General features: G+C 44.2%; 1 protein-coding gene across 3 annotated transcripts in view; it reads left to right on the plus strand.

Moving 5' to 3' along the window:
- UST (uronyl 2-sulfotransferase) overlaps window positions 1–10,938 on the plus strand; it is a 344,421-nt gene extending 333,483 nt beyond the window's left edge. Inside the window, exons 8-10 of one of the 3 annotated variants that reach the window (XR_005291969.2) lie at window positions 421–562; window positions 9,454–9,594; window positions 10,776–10,938. Coding sequence is in view for 2 of the 3 variants with exons in the window: in XM_043511168.1 (XP_043367103.1) it covers window positions 421–458 (38 nt within the window). In the remaining variant the exon portion in view is untranslated. Of the gene's footprint in view, window positions 1–420; window positions 570–9,453; window positions 9,595–10,775 lie in introns of those variants that run through there. The other 2 variants (XM_043511168.1, XM_038395940.2) reach the window with 2 other exon arrangements.
- The last annotated feature ends 1,324 nt before the right edge of the window (window positions 10,939–12,262 follow it).

Here is a 12,262-nt window from a genome sequence, read left to right on the forward strand (position 1 = left end):
CCCACCGAAACAGCTGTGGGCTGAAAAGGAAGGTTGGGGGAAGGGGTGATACTTTATTAAGAATTTTTCAAGTAAAGCAAACAATTTTTTTAATTATTTTAATTTTTTTTATGAATCATGGAAAAATGAAAAACACTTGTTCCATTGAAAGAAAACATTTGTATTTTTCATAATTACCTTGCAAATTTTATGAGAGATAGTACATGTCTTTTTGGCAACAGGCTTGTCGTATTCGGGGATCATATTTGAAGTGGATATTTTCATAATGTCTTCCAAATTGTCATCAGTCAGGGAAGAACGTTGCTTGTTTTTATTCATGTTCATGATGGAAAATGTTTATTCACATATGTAAGTGCTTCCAAAAATGCTGAACGTTTTCAGTGCAACTTCAATAAGATTCTTGCATTTTTCATTATCCAGACTTTTGTAGAAGTCCTGCAGGCTGCTTATTTCGGTAAACTGCCAAACATTGAAGTTCAACTGCAAATCTAGTGGCACTTCCTCTGGATCAGAAAAGGGATCTTCAATCAACTTCAACTGGATGTCTTCTTCTTTAGACAAAGTAAGTCTTCTGTCAAATTCTTCAATCAAAAGATTAATGTGCTTTGTGTATTTTTCTCCTAACTCGGCATGTTTGTGCTGAGGGGATACACTGTACACAAGTGGGAAAGTGACACATTTCACCTTTTGACAGCTGACTTCTGAAAAGTTTCAATTTCATTTTGAAAGCTTTCACTGTTGCACACATTTGAAATAAGTTGATTTTTTCCCTGAAGTTGAATGTTGAGATCATTCAGGTGTGCTGTAATATCACAAAAGAAAAAGAAATCTTGATTCCAGGACTCATTATCAAGCTCTGGGAATTTTATTGGCACATTTTCTAGGAATTTTGCTACCTCCTCTTTCAAAGCTACGAAACGCTGGAACACTTTTCCTCGACTCAACCACCTCACTTTCGTATGGTTGATTAAGTCACTGCACTCAGCGTCTATCCCTTCAAGAAAGGCTTGAAATGTCCTATGTTTTAGTCCTCTAGAACGGATGTAGTTTACAATGGAAACTACCACTGACATTACATGCTCAAATTTTAAGACTTCGCTACACAAAACCTGCTGATGTATAATGCAGTGATGTTTGGTTATTTGTCTCCCGATACATTCTTCAAGAAGAGTAACTGCTCCAACATTTTTTCCGCACATAGCTGGAGCACCATCAGTACAAATGGCCACCAAGTTTGTGAAATCTAATCCCGATTTATCATTCATTGGAGATTTCTTTTCCAGTTGTGCGACCTGTCATGGAGCACGTGCCAGCAAGTTCTTCAGTAATTTCAAAGTTTTCATCAATACCTCTAATAAAAATAAGAAGTTGGGCGGTGTCTTTTAAATCAGTACTTTATCCATAGCTAGGGAGTAAAAGCAGAATTCACTGACTCTCTGCTTTAACTGATCACTTAGATTGGTAGAAATGCCAGGTATTCTTCTCTGTACAGTCATGCGTGATAGACTGACATTCTCAAAATTCCCCTCTTTTCTCGACATAACTCAGATACAGCAATCAACATACACTTTTTTAAAAACTCGCCTTCCATGAAGCATTTCCCAGCAGCAGCGATTTCCTTAGAAATTTGAAAGCTTACTTTAGTAACTGTATCGTTCTCAGTGCTCACTTTCTTGAAAATTTGCTATTCTCCACTAAGGTTTTTCGCTAAACTGGCTGCTTTAATTACTTTTTCATTTGGGTTCAATTTGGCGAGATTGGGATGTTTAGTTTCAAAGTGCTGCCGAAGGTTGTATTCTTTCGGAACGGCTAACGTTTTGTGACACATGAGGTAAAGTATTTTGTCTTTGAAACAGTACAGAAGTATTTATTCATCCATTCAGTGTTGAAAACTCTGTGCTCTGATTCTATTTTTCTTTTCACTCATGGTATCCATTATGAAGCTCAAGATTTTATTGAATAAATTCACACACAAGGGAAACACTCATAATCATACAAAAAGAGAAGAGATATCTCCTGGCACACTAGCAAGACACTGATGGTGTATGGAAGCCTGTAGAGGGGGAAAGAAACGGCACGCATAGGGTAACCAGATCACAGCAGTAAAATAGGACCTGCCCCCTCCCTGCTCGGCCCCACCATCACACCCTTCTTCACCCCCTAGCCACCTGCTGGCTTACTGCATCCCTCCTAGTCAGTCCCCCACTCACCACTCGTCTCCTTTCACCTCCTCCCTCCTCTGCCAGAAACTCACCTGCCCCCTAGAACTCCAGCTAGCTCACTGCTCACCTCTTTGCCCACCCACCGCTTGCCCACCTGCTCGTCCCCGACTCGCTGCTCGCCCCCAAGTATAAAGTCTCATTCAAAGACAGAGGGGGTCACTATATTACTGCACACAGCAGTCAATCAGTGCAGTACCAAAAATTAAAATACTAAAAATAGATGCCCCACTCCAGCCACCGCTCACCTCCTAACCCCCCTCAAGTATAAAGCCTTGCCGCCACTCAGGGCCAGATTAACTTTTTGTGGGCCTGGCGCCAAACATATTTGTGGGCCCCCCTGGGGCAGGAGCTAGAGTTGGTCCCTGGAGCAAGGGAGGAGCCAGGGATAAACTGCAAGTGCAGCAGGACTGGGGTAAACAGGATCCCCCCCACCCTTGCCCACATAGAACAGGTACCTACCTGGTTCTAGCCCAGTCTCTTTGTCTCTCTCTGCAATGAGCTGCCTCTCCTCCCCAGCAAAAAGAGAACAGGTTCTCTTCCAGCCCTCTGGGGTGGGTGTTGGGAGTGGGAGGAGCGGAGGCTAACATGGTTACTGCTATAACCGGACTTTTAGTTTCCAATCAGCACTGCTCACCAGACACTCAGGTCCCGTTTTCTACTGCAGTTTCCAGTCTAAAACTGGATACCTGGCAACAGGGCTGCCAGAAAAGCCTTGGGGGTGGGGGAAGGGGGGGGGCAAACAATCATTTTTAAAAGTGAGAGGGCTGAGCCTTAAGGAGCGGGGGGAGTGGTCGGTGGGCTAGGGAGTGGAGAGGAGCTAGTGGGCAGGGCCATGTCTGCTGCACTGCCCAGGTAGGTTGGAGACTCTGGAGATCATCTGACACAGTATCCCCAGCCCAGGTGATGTGACAGTCAGTGGTGGATTTAGAGTTAGTGGGGCCTGCCGGCCCTGTGCTCAGCTTCATTTTTGGGGGCCCTCCTTGGGACCCAGCCAAGAAAAAGAACATTCGCTCTTATCTACCCCCCACTCCCGTTTTTCATAGACTCATAGATACTAAGGTCAGAAGGGACCACTCTGATCATCTAGTCCGACCTCCTGCACAGCGCAGGCCACAGAATGTCACCCACCCACTCCTATGAAAAACCTCACCCATGTCTGAGCTATTGAAGTCCTCAAATCATGGTTCAAAACTTCAAGGAGCAGAGAAGCCTCCCTCCAGTCAACCATGCCCCATGCTACAGAGGAAGGCAAAAAAAACCTCCAGGGCCTCTCCAATCTGCCCTGGAGGAAAACTCCCTCCTGACCCCAAACATGGCAATCAGCCAAACCCTGAGCACATGGGCAAGATTCACCAACCAGATACCCAGGAAAGAATTTTCTATAGTAAATCAGATCCCATCCATCTAATATCCCATCTCAGGGGATTTGGCCTATTTACCCTGAATATTTAAAGATCAATTACTTACCAAAATCCCATTATCCCATCATACCATCTCCTCCATAAACTTATCGAGTAGAATCTTAAAACCAGATAGATCTTTTGCCCCCACTGCTTCCCTTGGAAGGTTATTCCAAAACTTCACTCCTCTGATGGTTAAAAACCTTCGTCTGATTTCACGTCTAAACTTCCTGGTGGCCAGTTTATACCCATTTGTTCTTGTGTCCACATTGGTGCTGAGCTTAAATAATTCCTCTCCCTCTCCTATATTTATCCCTCTGATATATTTATAGAGAGCAATCATATCTCCCCTCAACCTTCTTTTAGTTAGGCTAAACAAGCCCAGCTCCTTAAGTCTCCTTTCATAAGACAAGTTTTCCATTCCTCAGATCATCCTAGTAGCCCTTCTCTGTACCTGCTCCAGATTGAATTCATCCTTTTTAAACATGGGAGACCAGAACTGCACACAGTATTCTAGGTGAGGTCTCACCAGTGCCTTGTATAACGGTACTAAAACCTCCTTATCCCTACTGGTAATGCCTCTCCTGATGCATCCCAAAACTGCATTAGCTTTTTTCACAGCCATATCACATTGGCAGCTCATAGTCATCCTATGATCAACCAATACTCCAAGGTCCTTCCCCTCTTCCGTTACTTCTAATTGATGCGTCCCCAACTTATAACTAAAATTCTTGTTATTAATCCCTAAATGCATAACCTTACACTTCTCACTATTAAATTTCATCCTATTACTATTACTCCAGTTTACAAGGTCACCCAGATCCTCCTGTATAATATCCCGATCCTCCTCCGAATTGGCAATACCTCCCAGCTTTGTATCATCTGCAAACTTTATTAGCACACTCCCACTTTTTGTGCCAAGGTCAGTAACAAAAAGATTAAATAAGATTGGTCCCAAAACCGATCCCTGAGGAACTCCACTGGTAAAGTAGGACCCGTTGCAGTCTCCCCTTTAACCAATTCCTTATCCACCTTCTGATGCTCATATGATCCCCATCTTCTCCAATTTAACTAATAATTCCCCATGTGGCACGGTATCAAATGCCTTACTGAAATCTAGGTAAATTAGATCCACTGCATTTCCTTTATCTAAAAAAATCTGTTACTTTTTCAAAAAAGGAGATCAGGTTGGTTTGGCACGATCTACCTTTTGTAAAACCATGTTGTATTTTGTCCCATTTACCATTGACTTCAATGTCCTTAACTAATTTCTCCTTCAAAATTTTTTCCAGGACCTTGCATACTACAGATATCAAACTAACTGGCCTGTAGTTACCCAGATCACTTTTTTTTCCCTTTCTTAAAAATAGGAACTATATTAGCAATTCTCCAATCATTCGGTACTATTCCTGAGTTTACAGATTCATTAAAAATTCTTGCTAATGGGCTTGCAATTTCAGGTGCCAATTCCTTTAATATTCTTGGATGAAGATTATCTGGGCCCCCCGATTTAGTCCCATTAAGCTGTTTCAGTTTCGCTTCTACCTCTGATATGGTAATATCTACCTCTATATCCTCCTTCCCATTTGTCATGCTACCATTATCCCCAAGATCCTCTTTAGCCTTATTAAAGACTGAGGCAAAGTATTTGTTTAGATATTGGGCCATGCCTAGATTATCTTTAACCTCCGCTCCATCCTCAGTGTTAAGTGGCCCCACTTCTTCCTTCATAGTTTTCTTATTTATATGGCTATAGAACCTTTTACTATTGGTTTTAATTCCCTTTGCAAGGTCCAACTCTACTCGACTTTTAGCCTCTCTCACTTTATCCCTACATCTTCTGACCTCAATTAGGTAGCTTTCCTTGCTGATCCCTCCCATCTTCCACTCCCTGTATGCTTTCTGCTTCTTCATAATCACCTCTCTAAGATGCTTGCTCATCCAGCTTGGTCTACAACTCCTTCCTATGAATTTTTTCCCCTTTCTTGGGATACAGGCTTCTCATAGCTTCTGCAGTTTTGATTTAAAGTAATCCCAGGCCTCCTCTACCTTTAGATCTGTAAGTTCTTCAGTCCAATCCACTTCCCTAACTAATTTCCTTAATTTTTGAAAGTCAGCCCTTTTGAAATCAAAAACCTTAGTTGCAGATTTATTTTTGTTAATCCTTCCATTTAGTTTGAACTGAATTAGCTCATGATCACTTGAGCCAAGATTGTCCCCTACAACCATTTCTTCTATGAGGTCCTCGCTACTCACCAAAATTAAATCTAAAATGGCATCCCCTCTAGTCGGTTCAGCAACTACTTGATGAAGGAATCTATCAGCTATCGCATCTAGGAAAATCTGAGCCCTATTATTATTACTAGCACTGGTCCTCCAGTCTATATCTGGGAAGTTAAAGTCTCCCATGATCACGCAGTTTCCATTAGTATTTACTTGATTAAAGACATCAAAAAGGGCTCTATCCATATCCAAATTAGATCCCGGAGGTCTATAGCACACCCCAAGCACTATCGTAGGAGAGGCTTTACTAGTTTTCTTCCCCAATGTAATTTTTGCCCAGACGGACTCTGTCTTATCCATTGCATCGCTTCTTATTTCTTTACATTCTAACTCATCATTGATATACAATGCTACTCCACCCCCTTTACCTTTTGTTTCAGTCTTTCCTAAACAGCACATACCCTTCAATACCTGTAGTCCAGTCATGACTACTATTCCACCATGTTTCTGTTATCCCTATAATATCTGGTTTCACTTCCTGCACCAGTAGCTCTAGTTCCTCCATTTTGTTACCTAGACTCCTCGCATTGGTGTACAAACATCTTAATTTTTTCTGTTTGGACTCGCTCACATTTTGTACTCTATTAGGCACAGTCATTCTACAGCCAGTATAACCTATTAGACTAGTATCCACACCACCCTCGCTCCTTATATACATTCTCCTACCCATGGCTGTATCCTTTCTTACTTCATCTTCTTCCCTCTCAATGCTAAAATCTGGCGTGGAGATTTTCTGGACATCTCCCATCCATCTCCCACCAATTCCTAGTTTAAAGCTCTCTTTATCAGTTATGCCAGCCTCGATCCTAGAAGTCTATTTCCTTCCCTACTCAGATGAAGTCCATCCCAAGAGAACTGACCTCTGTCCGTGAATGCCTCCCAGTGGCCATACATCCCAAAGCCCTCCTTATAGCACCACTGCCTAAGCCATCTGTTGACAGTCATAATCTTGTCAGACCTTTGTTGCCCTTCTCTAGGAACAGGAAGGATCCCGCTAAAGATCACCTGAGCCTCAATTTCCTTAAGTGTCTTCTCCAGCCTAGCATAGTCTCCCTTGATACTTTCCAGCGAGAATCTGGCTGTATCATTTGTTCCCACATGAAGGATAATTAGGGGATTCTTTCCCGCTCCCTTTAGGATCCTTTTCAACCTCAGGTCTACATCCCGTATCTTAGCACCCGGAAGACAGCACACCCTTCTATTCTCAGGATCAGCTCTAGTTACAGGCCTGTATTCTTCTCAATAAAGAGTCCCCGATCACATAGACCTGCCTTTTCCCGGTGACAGTGCTATTCTCCAGTCTCTCCCCTGTTCCCTCTGGCTGCAAGTTCTTTCCATTCCTATTTTCCCTTACAATCCTCTTCAACCCATCCTGTATCCTCCTGGGGCTCATATTTGTTCTAGTCTCCCTTAACTCTTTCCCTTTTCCTATAGGACTAGCCTCTCTTCTCTTCTTCCTTACCCTTCCACCTTCAAGTACCTGCTGAGCCCCTTCTTCATTTTCCAACTCTGCAAACCTGTTCCTAAGCTCTATTTCTCCTTCACTAGCCCATCTTTTTCTCTGCTTGGTTCTTTGAGTCACATGTTTCCACTGACCACTTTCCTCACCCAGTCTCTCCTCAAAATTCCCCAGCCCTGCTTCCATCTGTGAGTCTGAGCTTTTCCTTTCAGATACCTCATATCTTTGCTCCATCATCTGCTCAAACCCCTTCCTAAACTCAATCAGACTTTCCACCTGCATCTCCAAACCTCAGATCTTTTCCTCCATCAGCTCTATCAGACAGCATTTCATGCAGAAAAAACTCTTACCGGTTCCCCCCTCCAGGATCATGTACATACCACAGCTTCCACATCCAGTCATCCTCAATGTGTCTTTCACTGCAGGAGTCACTCCCACAGCTGCTTCTGTATCTGTCATCTCCTTCCCACCTAAATCCTGTTAATCTGGGAAACACAAGCCACACCAAAAAGACCACAACCCCCCAGCAAAAGCAAACCCCAAACAAGCACCACAATCCAAACTCCCCTGTTTAGAGCTCTGTTTGCTAGTTCCTGTGCCACTGCAGCTGTCTGTGCCGCTGCCTGGCTACCTTTATAGGGCCCCTAGTCAGAAGCCCCACCCCCTAGGCAGGGCTCAGCTGCTCTCTCAGCACAAAGCCCCACCCCCTAATCAGGCTCAGCTGCTCTCCCAGCACAAAACCCCTACACACACACACACACACACAAATACAAATACTAAAAATACAAAACCAAGTACAACTACCTTCTCCTCCAACAGAACTCCCACTCAAACTCCCCTGTTTAGAGCTCTGTTTGCTAGCTCCTGTGCCGCTGCAGCTGTCTGCATGTCTTTTCATTCTTTTTTAATTCATCCTCCTCCTATAAGTAATAGCAAGTAAATGAAAATAAAGTGAGGTACCTTGATTGTTCTTGTAGTCTAACTTATTTTTCCACAGACCACTTGAAAATCACGGAGGGTCTCGACGGACCACTTAATGATCTTTCCAAATATTGTAAAAAGATACATTGGGTTGTGGGGTCTGACCAGGAGCTAGGGTGAGGGAGGGGGCTCAGGGTTGGGGCAGGAGGTTGGGATGTGGAGCGCTTACCTGAGGAAGCTCTTCTTTGGTGCTCAGGATGGGGTGGGGATGTGGGGGGGTGCAGGAGTCAGGGCAGGGGGCTGGGGATGTGGGGGGCAGGGCAGGGGGCAGGAGGTGTGAGGGGGGTCAGGGCAGGAGGCTGAGGGTGTGAGGGAGCTGGGGTGGTGTGAGGGGAGTGCAGGGGTCACGGCAGGGGCTGCGGGGGCGCGAGGGGAATTCAGGAGTCAGGGCAGGGGGGTGCAGGGGTCAGGGTGGGCAGAGGGCTGGGGGGGATGAGAGGGGTCAGGGTGGGCAGAGGGCTGGGGGAAGGGGTGCCCACAGCAGGGGCTGGAGAGGGTATGTCCCGATTCCAGCCCCTTCCCCAAGGCCAAGGTCCCTCCTCTTCTCCTCCTCCTCTCCCTCCCCGGAGCAGCGAGCGTGCTGCGGCTCCGCTCTTCCCCCTCCTTCCCTCCCTCCCGCCGGCGAGCAGCTGATCGGCGGCAGGGAGAGCGGGAGGAGGCGCACACTGGGGGAAGAGGCAGGGGAGGAGCCTGGCTGCCCGCGTCCCCGGCTGCCGGCGGCATCAAGCTTCTGCCCCCACAGGAGCGAGCAGGGGGACAGAGAAGAGTGGTCCAGGCCGGGGCCCCTTGGGACCCTGCGCCAGTGGCGCCATGGTAAATCCGGTATTGCCGCCACTGCCCGCCCGGCTCGTCACCCCGCCGCCAGCTCACCTGCCCCCCCCCGCCACTGGCCTCTTCACCACCCCGCCCACCAGCCAGCCCTTGGCTTGCCCCCCTCCGCTGCTTGTCTACTCCCCCCCCCCCTGCGGGCCGCACGGTGTGCAGGCCCTCTGCTGAGAAACGTGAGAGGTTTCTTCCCCCCAGACATATGCATTCGCTCCTAACCCACTTTGCACTGCTCCTCCCCCTTGGAATTAATGGCTGAAATGTTTCCTGCTTTCTCCAACAGGATTAACCTGGACAACTGTAACCACAGGTCCCTGAAGAACACTATGAACCAGCAGATACTTGTCATCTGCCCCAAGCTATTATCTCCAAATCTGAAAACAATATCACAAGGCCAGTAGGTTTTCTTGGACATGTCTTCAAGGTTAAGTAAAAAATGTTTCCTCCTGGTATTGTTAAAGTTCTCTCTCTTTTTACAGGACCGGGTTAGACCTTTACTCTTTCCCAGTGGGAATCAATGGGGCTGATTCATGATTTCCCTGCCCCTTGTCAACATTTATACCTGTGCTAAGCAAGTTCAACGAGTCATAGATTCATAAATACTAAGGTCAGAAGGGACCATTCTGATCATCTAGTCTGACCTCCTGCACAGTGCAGGCCACAGAATCTCACCCACCCACTCCTATGAAAAACCTCACCCATCAGTCAAATCAGAATGGTAGCATTTGACAGTAAGTACAGGTGTAAATGAGAAAGTTTGACCTGTCCAAACTCTCTTCATTCCATACATCTTACTTCAGAAAAATCCTCCGTATCTTTTGGCCCAGAACAATCTCAAACCAAGATCTATTGACACAGTGCAGCCAGGAGGATTTGAGCACCATCATTGCCAGGTGTTGAAGGTGGATTGGCCATGTGCTTTGGATGGAAACTGATTCCATCACCAGAGTAGCAATAAGATGGACATCTGAAGGCAAGCGAAAATGAAACCACCTGAAACCAACATGGCAAAGAGCTGTGGAAGCTGAGCTGAAAAACCTGGGGCACAGCTGGGGAACCATTGAAAGATTTGCCAGAAACAGACAGGAGTGGAGAAGCTTCGTCGCTACCCTAAATGCCAGAAGCGTAATGGGAACATGATGACTATGACAGGTTTAAATGATGAGTTTTAACATAGGGTGATTAACTATTGGAACAAACTACCAAGGGAAATAGTGGATTCTCCATTTCCCAATGTCTTCAGATCAAGACAGGTTGCCTTTCCAGAAGGTATGCTTTAGTAAAACACAAGTTATTGGGCTCAGTACAGGGGTAATTGGTTAAAATTTTTGGCCTGTATTTTACAGGAGGTCAGACTAGATGATCTAATAATGACCTTAAAAATCTATGACAATGTACAGGAAGATGCAGTCCCTGACCCAAAGAATTTATAATCTAATTTAAAACAAGCAATGTACAAAGAGTTGGGGGAGAGGGACCTAATCAAATAAATACAATTTTATTCTACACATATACATTTTGATATTTTTATTGTTACAGATAAAGGTCAATTAATCTTAACTTCTCTCAACCCACCCTTTATTAATTGGCTGCTTTTTTTTATAGGTATTACGACAGAGTTGGACCTGCAGAGGGATTTGAAGGCACAAAAATCATAATGACTTCAAGTGATTAAAAAAAAGGAGTGGGAACAAATAATCTGACAGATACAAACCTCAGTTTCTAATATAGAAAAGTCTTTAATTTTAAAAATGCAAGGAATAAATATGCCCAGAAAATTTACTATCAGCATTGTCCCTAAACAGATTATTTTGCTAATAAAATTGTGTTTTGATTTTCTCATAAAAGTGCAGAAATATATACTGTTCACTGTCTTCTTCACATTGCATAGTGTCTTTCTTTCTTTCTTTCTTTCTTTCTGATTGTTAGATTGAGGTTAATATTAGCTGGTTACTAGCAGGGTGGAGATGTGTCAACATGGGAAACAACTAGCCCCATCCTGTTTGCTAAGATAGTTTGGGTAAGTTCTCTGGGAGTTGGCTGCCTCCAGGCACTGGAGTGTGCAGGTCCGGTATCTGTATGCTTCTCCATAAGATCTGCATGGTTTTTCTCTCAGTGTCTATGTCTGCAGGTGATCATTTACACCCAGTTTAAGGGGGCTGACCAGAACATAACTGCAAGCAAAGTTCTGTGTGTGCACGCATGTGCAGTGGCTTTTCTTTTTCTGTTGCATAGGCCGAAATTCTGCCAACCCCTCTGCAGATGTAGAATGCCCTGAACACTCTGAAATTGCTGTAGTTTCACCATGCATGGGAACAAGTCATGGAGAGGCTTGAAGGGGAACTTCACATTTCATGAGCATTGGTGGTGATGGTTTGCTCTGGCTTTGCTTCACTGCAGAAGAAGGTGTGGTGTTTTTACATCCACATAGCAAGGTGGTGTTAGTAATGCAGGTTAAGATCACTCTTCTCTTTACATACTCTTATCTTTGCAATGTCATTTACATTTATTCTTCTCTTATAAAAACAAATAAGGCAAAGTCACCAAAAACCGCACCCTTGTAGTAACTGGTTTGATTTGAAAGTCCTTTTATAGAGATTTTCATCTACTTAGCTTTTTGACTATTCTAATAACTATCACTTCTTATAGCTATCTCTTCTTAATGTGACCATATTGCTATGCAGAAATCCTTCTTAAGGAAAAACCAGGCAGAACAAAATGTAAAAGCTAACTTTTGTTGTTTCATATCTGTTCTTAGGGAAGAGCACATTTACCAAGAAACAAAATTTTTTTGATTCTTCAGTTTAAAAAAAAAAAAGTCTTGTCTTATTGATCTGTTTTTATTTTCTTTTAAATGAACCTACAAGGACATAAAATACACTTGATATGAGAAAAAATCCTTACAAAAGGATAACTATTTACAATATTTATTGCAAGGTTAGAATAGGGATGAGCTGTCAGATTAATTTGATGGAGGGCAGAAGGACATGCTTGGCACAAGGAACAGGAAGAATATAGCAATTTCCTCCTTTGCTTTCTCTTTGATTAGAGAGAAGTCCAAAACAAAAACCCTTAGATCCAAAAATTCCCGA

Source organism: Dermochelys coriacea, chromosome 3, assembly GCF_009764565.3.
Source record: "Dermochelys coriacea isolate rDerCor1 chromosome 3, rDerCor1.pri.v4, whole genome shotgun sequence".
NCBI classification, from domain to species: domain Eukaryota; kingdom Metazoa; phylum Chordata; order Testudines; family Dermochelyidae; genus Dermochelys; species Dermochelys coriacea.